The 12308-nt window shown below is 41.6% G+C and overlaps 1 protein-coding gene across 4 annotated transcripts in view; it reads right to left on the reverse strand.

Annotated features, from left to right (window-relative positions):
- Positions 1-3591: 3591 nt before the first annotated feature.
- The window catches only part of LOC110984331 (telomerase protein component 1-like), a 31511-nt gene continuing 22794 nt past the window's right edge, over positions 3592-12308 (reverse strand). For 3 of the 4 annotated variants that reach the window (XM_087142288.1, XM_022244387.2, XM_087142287.1), the window contains exons 15-24: positions 11858-12023; positions 11077-11185; positions 10373-10501; positions 9493-9620; positions 8869-8998; positions 8372-8488; positions 7606-7749; positions 6731-6811; positions 6105-6263; positions 3592-5347 (exon numbers count right to left, since the gene is read on the reverse strand). In XM_087142288.1, coding sequence (XP_086998414.1) covers positions 5174-5347; positions 6105-6263; positions 6731-6811; positions 7606-7749; positions 8372-8488; positions 8869-8998; positions 9493-9620; positions 10373-10501; positions 11077-11185; positions 11858-12023 — 1337 coding nt within the window. In that variant the 3' untranslated portion in view covers positions 3592-5173. The remainder of the gene's footprint in view (positions 5348-6104; positions 6264-6730; positions 6812-7605; positions 7750-8371; positions 8489-8868; positions 8999-9492; positions 9621-10372; positions 10502-11076; positions 11186-11857; positions 12024-12308) is intronic. The other variant, XM_087142289.1, reaches the window with a different exon arrangement.

Here is a 12308-nt window from a genome sequence, read left to right on the forward strand (position 1 = left end):
ATCTTTGTCTCGGATTATTTTCTTCCTAACTGACACGTTGCTGTAATTTAGTCTGTAACTCCAAAATGGTTCTTTGTTTGGAAGCTACTCTGTGGTTTTCACTCCCTCGTCCCCTATACCCAGCAAGAAATGAGACCGAGGGGTACCCCTCCAACACTGTTACTTAACACATCCCCCAAGATGTCTGAAAGGAATTCCCCAGATTCCTGCGAGACAATGACCAACACAAAGCAGGGGGGGTTCTCTCCGTCTCATACCTTGCTGCATATGTCGTCCCCTCTTCAACCAGCAAAAATTATGTGAACCCATATGTGAATAATATCGCCCGTGTCCATGGGAAGTGTGACAAGGCCGAAGGTGGTTTGGGCGTCATTGCGTGTCATGTTCTTTTGGTAGAAACCCTACTTGCGATAACATGGAAAGACAAAGAAGTGCTTAACAACTTTTCTTGGGCGGGGCCATGGGTAGATGGTTGGATGCAATGGCGGCTAAAGACCTACAATTTGGGATATATTTCTCTGCAGCGGCGTAAATCTGTTCCGGGGACTTGGGGAGGGGAAAGAATAGGGATGAACGAGGTCAAAAATTGCCCGGCTGTGGAAATTCGAAAGTGGGTTGCAGGACACCACATGAAACCACAAGGCGATGTTCATGATGCAGATGTGCCGTATGGTGTCGGCAGCCCCACCTCCATTGCTATTCAAATTTCCACGGCCAGGCAAGTTCAACCCCATCCCCTGCACATACACACAATCCCCCATCCACCCACGGCACAAATTGACGCCACTGACTGCTACTCCATCTTCCCATTTTCATGAAGAGAAAGTTGCGGTGATCATACGCAAAAGCCAAGATGTGGTTTTAAAAACGCCAAAAAGTAGCTTTGTCTCTTGTGTTTAGTTACTGCACTCTGCATGAATATTTGGGACTCGAATTCACTAAACCAAATACCTGACAGACTTCGACAAGACTCGGCTTTCTTTATTTACCTAATGACTCGACTCAAGTCATGACGCAAAACGACTCAAGTCACACAATTGATTGACTCGTCACTTCTCGGAAAGTGGATTAATCTTCCCAACAGTGAACCACGAGTAGAAAACAAATCGCTTCGATTGGGCCATATTGGCGCTAATATGCCAAAATATTGGAATACAATACCTGTTCAATTTTGGTTGAAGAAACCCACACTGACCGAGCATTAAGGAAAAAATGAAGCAACAAAGAACGTAAGCACTAATCGTTAACAAGTGCGAGATCTTGGCAGCCATTGTTTCAAAATCCCTCGACCTGGCCGGTAAAAAACAGGAGAAGTAACATCTGATGCAGCATGATGATCACTGGCTGCTGTCACTCACGGTAATTGGGACTACAAGGTACTACGATTCGTTCCGCTGTAGTAATACATGAAAATTAAGTTTTTTCTAATTTACTGTTTTAATTCCACCCAAGATTTAACCCAGCGGATCGATGGAAATGACTTGCCATAAAACTGAATCAGCTGTAACACTTGAATAAATCGTCCCTATGAATATACTTGGTTTTACGCGAATGCCAATCTAGCTACAACTTACATGACTTGGAGCTGAATGGGGCTTTCTGTGTGATTATCATGCCAAAGTGCATACGCCAAAGAGATGAAAAACAATGGCATTTCAAACTGCCACACTGTTTCTTGGAAGACTAGTTGTCGAGTCTACGCACTTCGATCGCGTTTCCCCACTTGCTTTTCACGAATGGGACCCTGTATAAATGACAACTTAATTCACTGAAACAATTACATGTAAAACTATAATAATTCAAAAGGTTGGGCAAATGAACACAGACACAAGTAGCGCATAGAGCTGTTTACATGATTCAATATCAATTCTTCCCAATCCCCCAATCGCCCCTCCATAAAGGAGAAAAGTATATAGCTCTGCATCCACCCTCATGTCTAATTTGCCAAAGCTATAAGCCCGCACTTACAACCCCGATGTACAACTTGAAGGCGTTATTCCTCTTAAATTGTGTAGTCAAAATGAAATTCATTCAGACATACGAGTACCACAGAACATTAACCGTACCACAGAGGAAGGACATGATCGAACTCAGTGTGAGTGCCCTCTACCGTTATGCAGCATAATATTGAGACTCACAAACTGAGACGTTTCCTGTACCGAAAAATCACACCAATTGGATGTCTATGAAAGGCCAAGAGTGTCATCAAGTGTACATTTAAAAAAAAAAGGGTGAAGTGTATTTCTCCAAGTTCGTTTTTTTTAATTTTTTTTACTTTTCCAACTTCGTTTTTATAAAACTGTCCCACTAAAAAAAAAGGAATTGCAATAAATACCCTGACGGGGAGGAATCGGCTAGGGTCGAGGTCACCCGACACCATCCCACCACAACTACAAAGTAAAGCTATCAGCGTTTTGGACATCTCTATCTACAAAAGTAGACAACCACGGCCGCTTTCACATTGCAGCTAAGCCGCAACCAATGTCAAATCGCTGCTCAGTGTACCTGCCTAATACACTGGCGCATATACGATGTGTATCCCCAAATTGCAAGCAAAATATAACAAAATGCTTTGTCCCCGTTCCACTTTAATATTCAGGGGGCAAGAGTTTACACAGGGGGTAACCCTTTCCGTCCCCTTGACCCCCCCCCCGGCACTGAATGTCAGACGTAGAACGTTTATTCACGTGGATAATGTCAGTATGGTTTGAAAGATACTATTTTCCACTTTCAAATAAGACATCAAACGTCCAAATGTGACCATCGTTGACAGATTTACGAGTAAGTTTCCAAGCGAGGTAAGATTGACAAAGGGACCAAGTCTTCAATTTTATGCTTCGGGACAATGGTAGCCTAATTGTTTCTGGGCGGGTGACTGCCTGGCCTATGGAAACGTGCTTCGCGAGTAAACGCAATTCTGATTGTTTTCTTGCTATGCTTTGAGTTTGAAATGAAGTTTACATGCCAAACATATTTAACTTGAGGACAGATTGTTTTAGCCACAGAAAATTGACGTTTAGGAACTGGACCCGTATGTTCAGCTAGTAAACGTTTAAAAATTGATAGCAAGAAAGACTTTACTTGCTAAGCACAGGTATTTCAGAGTGTATTTTGTAATATCCTAACTGTTAACTGCCCAACAATTATTCGTCCGACAATGATCATGGCTGGTGTTCAGGTAACTACCGAATAGAGAGTTTGTGTCACGGTGTACACTCGTATTGGAAGATCGATGCATTTATGCAGCGATTCACAGATCGGAATCCACCTGTAGCCAACAATCTCCAGAAACCTGCCAGGGTAGGCCATCCAGTTGTCAAAGAGCGGAATTAACAGAAAAAAAAAACCAAAAGTCATTCACGGACGTCCTCGAGCTCAGGAAAAAAGCTTCCGTTACGTATATGGGACAGGAAGCGGCGACGCGCGAAATCTTGGACTTATCTAAGCAATGTAGTCAAACTGCACTGAATAGGTAAAGATAAGATTCTACAGCGCCAGTAACATTCGCAGTTACTGTCCAACCTTGGCTGTCAAATATTGACAGGCAAGCACAGAATAAAAAATAAACAAAATCACGCAGCTGTGACATAATTCATACTCAACCATAAATCTGGTATAATATATCACTTCGTGGAACTCTACGTATAAATATAAAATACACGGGAAAGCATAATTATTATACACATAAAAGAGCTATTCATGAGACTTTACAAACTGATTATTGCAGTAATCCATACAATTTACCCGAGTTACGTACATTCAACACACCGTATTGTCATCGCTTTATGTGGACTCTGACGAGGAATTCATACTTTCAGAAAGAAAAAGGACAAATATATATTGCATATTGACAATATAAACGTAAGCCACTTCTACACTACAATCGTCTTGCAAAGAGTGACATGAAAAATTAGACACGTGATTTTTCAATGCATAAAAAGGCAATGGATAAATATCAGACAGGTTTGCCGTTGTAATGGCCGTCCATCATCATTTACCGGTATCAAATTCATGTAACTGCACACGCACACACAACAAATGCTCAGACGTTGGATACAAAATTGAAGCACTGAACTTCAACATGGCTTTTAATAGTAGGGCTTTGGGGTAGTACCTATCACTTCTGAGTACATTTTGGACGAAAAGGATATCTGCGAGTTTGCTGGAACTGGGTTAATGACCCACTTGCCCACTTCGGTGTTTCAAAAAGGCGAGCTCGAGCTCACTCGACAACACAGCGGCATGCGTTGTTCCATTTCCAAACTGACTTGGGGTGCAATTTTCAATGACTTAATTCTATTTGGGTCATTCCATGAGGTTGGGACATAATTTGTGACAATGTCCTTGTTACATACAAAACTTTTACCGCCTGTCATGACCTGTGGAGTAGGTCATTTACTCTGTAAAAATAACATACACCTCTGTATTCAGCCTTGCAAGATGTATAATTTGAAATCTACATGCAGGGAAATATCTGTTTACTTTTACGGAAGATAAGATTATACAACGCCAGTAACATTTGCAGTTACTGTCCAACCTGTAAAAATAACATACACCTCTGTATTCAGCCTTGCAAGATGTATAATTTGAAATCTACATGCAGGGAAATAGCTGTTTACTTTTACGGAACCCATGTAACAATGGACACCGTCACAAATTGTGCCCCGACCTTATGGAAACCCATTTACAAATGCTTAAGTCTGGCAAGCTCAGTGAAAACCACATCATAATCAAAACCTGTTGGTTTGCACAAGAATGACTTGTAAAAATAATACAGTGCTTCCTCCGTCACTGTTTAAACAGGAACATTCCGGTTCAAACCTAATCAGTCAAGTTCAAAGCAGATCCACCCAGCTCAAACTAAATACACTTACAAGAGGATCAGCCAAGCTGAAGGAGTCACTCAACTTCATACTGGAGCATTTTTTTATCAAGGTGAAGTCTGGAGAAATCTGGATAAAACTGGGTCGAGTCAGCTGAAACTCCATGAATCAAGTTTTGAACTGGATTGGTCCAATTCAAACTGGGTCAATGTAGATTTGATTAAAATCAATTAGCTTTTGAACTTGCAAAGTCCCGTGCAACGTGTACTGGAGAAATCAGCCAAAATCAACAGGGGTCAAGCTGGGTGATGAGTCACGGTCCAACTGATGGAGTCCAGATCTAAACCGGATCAAGTTAGCTCGGCATTTTCCATTCTGTTCATCACATCCTCCACTTCATTGTCCTGGTTTTCGGCTTGGGCTTGCCGTTGCTCTTCCTCAATTTGCTGTCTGATGCGCAAGTACCGCGGCCGCTCCAGCGTCTTCCTGGCCCGTTCTGTCTTGGGATGGTGGTAGCCGAACACCTGAAAGCAGACAGTCCAAGGACGGAAGAGGAGAAACCTTGTACACCTAACCGAGAGACACTCCAACTGCTATTCATGCAAATTCCAGAGTAGTAATGTAAATAAGTAGTAATCCCTAGAGATCGTGACACGACTCATGTCTGCCCCAAGTAATAATTTTGGGTGACTCCGTCTAAGTCCCAATAGGTAAATGACTTGACTCGAATCCCCACCAGCAAATGGCTTGACTTGACCTGAATCCCTCTTCAAAAGGCTTGATTCGAGTGAATTTTATTAAGACTTGAGTCCCTATATTAAAAGCAAACTGTTTCGTGTGAAAACAAGATTTTTTGAAATGAATTACAGTACCGTTTATTATGGTCATGTCATGTTATCAAGAGTAAGATGTGGTGTGACCCCATGTGGAAACCAAAAGGTAGATTGCAAAATGTTGAAAAAAATGACTTCTGTGGTTATTATATTGTGCCCAAATATTTGTGACTCGAATTGACATGAACTACGTACTTGACTCAAATCGACTTGACTTTTTCACAAAAATTAAATCTCAGGGTACAAGATTATATGCATGAAGAGGGGAAAAAAAACAAACTACATTGGAAAGAAGTCTACATGCACCTCCTGTTAACGAGAAACGCACAGGTTAACATTACCTCCTTGGTACATATGTGCATAAGGTGGGCACAACATGGCCAAAAATACAGGGAGGTTACGCTTACACATCCCTCCTGTAAACAAGACAGGTATTATACAACATTACCTCCTCGGTGCATTTGTGCCAGCGTATGAACCATTCGCACGCCGTCCGGTATTGTCTGTTGTCCTCGTAGAAGATGCCGATGTTGAGGAACATACGAGAGCTGAGCACGCTGTTCTCGCCGTATATCTGAAGGCACATGTCTAAGGCTTCCCTACACACCTGGATGATTGCAAGAACAAATGTAAACTGACCCATTCACTGAGCAGGGTGCAACTGGTCTACTCACAGCATAAAGGCTGTATTTTCAACTCACTGAAAGCTCTTGCTGGGAAAAATCCAAGCTGCGTAACACAAGCACCGCTTCGAAAGGGCTCTCACATGTTTCGATGCAAATTTTAACTTGCGTTATACAGTAAAAATGCACATGCATTAAGTATGCCATGTAGCACACTTGCGTTGGTTCTCCGAGGCCCAGCAACATCCAAAGATGCCTCAGATTTGTACACATTCAATCGAAAGTTACACTCTATTAGGCCAAAGGATAAAAGCAAAGCGGTGGGAGAAAAATTAATGCCCGGTGTTATTTGTAGACAAGGTTTCTTGTTCTTGTTCGGAATCCACGCAATGTGAAAACAAATTCACAATGGACGCCTACTGTTACGACCCCATCCTCTCCATCCACTTACTTCCAACTGTTTCTCACTTCCCCTTGGCAGAAGGATTCCTTTGGTCATGGTGGCATCTGCTAAGTATCCATCATTGCCCAGCTTTCAGATATTACAAAAGATCACAATATAAGGTTCACTAGAGAGCATCTCAAAGTATGGAAGGAATTGAGCTTTGCACAGAGAAATCAAGCCCAGCTTGATAGAGAATAAATGCTATGTTTCACAGGAGCTGATGGGAAAAAATCTGGCATTAATTTTTGGCCCTACAATAGCCTATGCACATGTACCTTAACTGCATGTACATGTAAAACATAACCACGACCCTGCCATCTCAGGTACCGTCTTACATACATAACCCCCATCTGGGATAACCAATGCTAATCCAATTATCTCTCTGATCCTCTCAATGGTACCTATTGACATTGCCTTCTGTCATATTCTCCTGTGATTGAAACCAGTGAGAGACACAGGCTTTTACACAGTAATTCATTTCATCTAAAGGCAATGCTCAGGTATGTCCCCTATGAGAATCTATTTATCTGTCTGCAGTCTTTTAATTGTATGGTTATGCTGATTGTATTTGTCTGCCTAGAAATACGTAAATAAATGTTAGAAGACATATGTGGCCAACTCCTTCAAAATGAGTCACAAGTCACCTGAACCATCGTTGAGTTATAATTTGTTTTATAAAGAGTACCCCGAGGTCTTTGTTCACTAAGTCTGGCATCCTGACAAAACCGAACACTATACTGGTGGAAAATGTTGAGGGTTCCTACAGATTTACATTGTCCAGGATTCTTTTGGAGTGGCCCTGTTGACCGCCGGCTTGGTTTCACAGAGGTCACAAATTGGTGCTAAGTTTATTCCATTGCGAAAGAAACGTGAAATCTTACATCTTTGAAGATTTGGATGGCACGCTCGATGTGAATCGTCCCTTCCTCCAGTGCCTCCTCTCCTGAGAGATTGTTGTCTGCCCCCGTTTCCATCCACGCCTCCAGGTTGAAGGCTAGCTGGGTGAGAGTCCTGCCCAGCTTGAACTGAGTGCCAGGACAATGCGAGGTTAAATGTCAAAGGTCAGAATGCTTGATACTGATTGGCAATGAACATCGGCGGCCTACTCCCTCAGAGATTGAAGGCTTACGAGTTTCGTTAACTTTGAAATTGCCCTGCACTCGTAATATACAACCCCCGGGGGAAAAAAATGGAAGTCTTTTTATTGGTGGGGAATAGTTCTTGACCATTTTACCTCCCCCATGACACAGAAGCATTGGATTTGCCAACACCTCTATGCCCTACATGTTGAACAGTCTAGGTCATGTCTAAAAAGTGAACAAAAGATTTTCTGAGAAAACGTTTGACTGCAGTCAGAGATTTCTGCCTTCCTGCAAAGACCAACGCTGCAGTGAGAGACTGGCAATAGCTGAGTGAGGAGCCCCTACACCTGGCCAAAGCAAAGAGTTAATTATATGACCCCTTCTCTGCATGGAAGGTGCTTCAGGACTGTTTTATGCAGATTCTCGGATTCTCTTGGCCAACAGGGTGCTCAAAACTAGTCAAAATGTACCCATGCCTCAAATTATCAAAAGGAACCTTGTGATGTGCAAGGAAAGATGTTACCTTAGAACTGGCTTCTACACAATTGTTCACGCGTGGTCTTACTTTATTGAGGTTTCCTGGCATTGTCTCGCGGATGGCGATTGATTTCTTGGCATAGTCGATCAAGTGACGCAGCTCAATGATCTGCCATCTCTCTATCCACTGGTACAACTTCAATTTCTGCCCCAGAGATTATAAAAAAATGCAACAGATTTGAATAAAATGTTTCGCTAGTCGACGAACTAACAGCAGTTCGTTGACACAAAAATCAGTTTCTCATCCTAGTGCTTCATTCTTTTACAAAAAGGAAGTTCTTTTCATAAATTCCAATGTCTGCAAAGCACACTGGCCTGAAGAATCCTGTGAGGCAAAGACAGCCAGGCAATTTCCAGTTTTCAAAGTTCTATCTGTAAATGCCACTGAATCAAATCTTCATGTCAACACAGGGTTAACGCAACATCTTATCTCTACCAATATTTTAACGAACAATTTCAGGATTGTGATGTAAACAGCATCAGCCCATTAGAGTTAACAGTCAACTTATAAATAAAGTCATTTACATCATCATAGATATCTGCTGCTAGATCATAGAGCTCTACCATCCGTTCTGGTCGTGAACCCAGCTCTGTCTCCATGGCGATGCAAGTATTTAGGAATTTGAAGGAGTCTTGATGTGCCCCAGCATGGACCCTGCCAAAACAGACAATTGTTTTGGTTCTACTGAGTTTCCAAAAAACAAAAATCAGGGCAAATTTCTGTCATTTTGTAATTAATGTCTTTGATGTTGAAGGAACATTGCATAAGAAGTTGTGAATTCTGACCATGGAGGTTTTGTTCTTCATTAACTCTTAACAGTCCTCAATCCTCCATCAAGTGAACAACCAAGGACAGGGTTTATGATTTCATAAGCAGTGAAACATCAGTGCTTTCACAGAGATTCTGAGAAATAGAAAAACTGGAACATTATCAAAGGCCTGCTGGAATAGGACTTAAACTCACGATATCCAGCTGACAAGTGGAAACATTTTCACTAATTCACTACTGAGCCTGAGAGTCAGCTGGCAAGTTTGAAGCCAGTATCACAAAAGGTACTGCAATATGTCGCTGGCTAGAAGTTTAACTCTTGTTTGAATTAATTTGGTTTGTTTAATCCAATCAAGTTTACTCTTGGTGATTTGACTCACATTAATCGAGTGATCTCCTCGTGTCTCCTTGACAACACATCCCTGCTGATGGTCGGATCATTCTGAAGATTGCGCAGGGCTTCTTCATAACCATGCAACATCAGCCTCTGCCAGTCTTCCCCAAAACCCTGGACAAACAAGACAGAGAGAAAGCTAAGAAAATCTACAAAATCATGGAGATTACGACAACAAAAAGTAAAATTATGCCTAATCCGATCCTTTGCAGTGTCCTGGAACACAATGAACCAGCTTAGTAATTCACCTCCAACAGGTACATATTTAGGTGTGAACATTGCTCGTCTTGTATTCTGATGGTGCCTGTAGAATTTTCATTTCCAAGGCGTTAAACACATGGTCTCACTGATCTTCATTTCTACTTAATAACAACCCTGTGCAACAATACACTCCTTAACCACAATCTTGATTACTTCACAGCTCACAATGTTTATGGTTTAAATAAGCAAGGCAATTTTAGAGTGAAGGAACAACAAAAAAACCTGATGATTAACAACGTGTCAATTAGCCCTACTTCGGATTCAAACAACCAAGTGCACCGGTAGGAACTGGGTCAAAAGTAACCCCAAAATCTGCTGATAGTCAATAGACCTTATACACGGGGAAGCCATGTTTAATCTTGTTCCCTGAACCTATCATATTCAATGTGGTCTGTTAAATGGAGCGGTGCCAGACTATTTTGATTTCCAAACCTCACTGTTATTTTTTTTTAATGTGACTCAAAACAATCAGACATAGCAAATTATGCCTTATGAAAACTGGCATGAAGTTTTATTTTTACCCTCAGGTTTCCAAAATGTAAATTTTTACCTCACTTTCAATCCAAGATGGCAAGCTATTTACAGACTATTTACAGCTGACATACCTCATGCCAGTATTTCATGAGTTTCTTGCTGAAGCTTTCTTCGTAGAGAAAATCAAAAGCTTCCCAGTTGCAAAGGAACACTCGGAGCCGTCTGGTGTCCTTTATCTTAATCAGATGGAATGGCAGCTCCTTCAAATAGATGGAAATCAATCAACACTTTTTTTTTCATCCAGCCAAATGTTTAGACCAGTATCAAAGGAAGTGTTGGATTTTAAAAAAGTTTGTCTCAAAACTAGTATATACATATAAATGGAGGACAGGGCACAAAAGTAATTGAAAATTGCTAAAAGCATCACATTATGGCAAAATATCACTCTGAAATAACACTAAGGCACCTCTGAAATAACACTAGGGCACCTCTGAAATAACACTAAGGCACCTCTGAAATAACACTAGGGCACCTCTGAAATAACACAAGGGCACCTCTAAAATAACACTAGGGCACCTCTAAAATAACACTAAGGCACCTCTGAAATAACACTAGGGCACCTCTGAAATAACACTAGGGCACCTCTAAAATAACACTAAGGCACCTGTAAAATAACACTAGGGCACCTCTGAAATAACACTAGGGCACCTCTGAAATAACACTAGGGCACCTCTGAAATAATAAATGTCAAATGAATTAAGGTTAAAAGCATGACGTGTTCCCAAAGACTCCATTTGTTACAGTAATTTGAGTTGGGAGATGGCTCCCTTTGTACCTCTACTTTTCTCTCCACGTTGTCTGACTCAAAGAAGAAGTCTGCTAACTTCCTGTGCCACCACAGCTGCGGCGATGAGCTGCTGGCTTCCTCGCTCGAAGGAAAGTATCTAAAAAGCAGTTAAAGATCATACCTTTGTGTTGATACTGCGAGTGGAATGGGGATGTTAAGCTTTGGGCCAGGGCGGACGAAGACAATTTCCGGGGGGGGGGGTGTCAGGCCGATCAGATTTTTTTAAATGTCACGAAGTACACATAGATAATACATGAAATTGCTTCTAATGTACTCAGAAATACTAACTCTTGATGGATGTCATCCTTTATATTAATATTTTTATTTTTTACTATTTTGTTTAATTTTTCATGCCCAAACGAGGGGGGGTTTCAACCCCCAAACCGGATCCCTGCCTGGCTAGAAAGTAGAACCAATGTCAGATACTGTTTAGCAAAAAAGATGACAATTACTAGGCCTAAGAACAGGCCACACAGACCCTCTGTATACTGGGAAAAACTGCGCAATATGGAAATGTTCAAATCTTGACTTTGTCTCTGTCTCAAAATTTTCTCCACAATCAAAACCACTTGTAAGCCCACAGCGCTCAAATGAAATGAAAATTTTTTTATCTTTGACTTGACAGAAGGCAGTTTGCAGATCCTTTTAAATAGCGAAGCCAAACTTTTTATTTTCAAGCTAAAAACTCTTAAGTAACGAGGAAAAAATGGAGGCGCTGCAAAGAGTGAAAGGGTTGGGGAATCAAGCATCTTATTTAAGTTGGACTTGCTTTCTTCTGACAGCCTTGCTGAGGGCTCGATGGTAGAAATCTAGCCGCCCCTCTCTGCTGTCACCAAATGGTCTGAGGAAGGGCTTGAGGGCACGGTAGACTGACGCCCACTTGTCTGCTGGGAGGGGGCCAATCTCTTTGGCCTTCTTCTCTCTGGAACCACCATCTGTCAAGGAAAAACATCACAAGTTGCTATGGTAATTTGACAGCCAAGAAATCTCAGCAGTCACATCAAGGATACCCGGGGCTCCATCTCTCCATTCACGCCACTGAAAGTCTTCGGCATTGAAGACTTCATGACCCAGACTTTACTCCCAAGTGAGATTTGTATACCAAACAAGGAAACTACCCATGAACCTGTGGTCTTGCTTGTACTCTCCAATTCTATCCAACTTTATACCTCTATAATACCCCCAATCCTCCAAAAAATAAAAATACAGTTTTTTCCCCA

This window comes from Acanthaster planci, linkage group LG10, assembly GCF_054643075.1.
Source record: "Acanthaster planci isolate LZ-2023a linkage group LG10, COTS_SCS, whole genome shotgun sequence".
Classification (NCBI taxonomy): domain Eukaryota; kingdom Metazoa; phylum Echinodermata; class Asteroidea; order Valvatida; family Acanthasteridae; genus Acanthaster; species Acanthaster planci.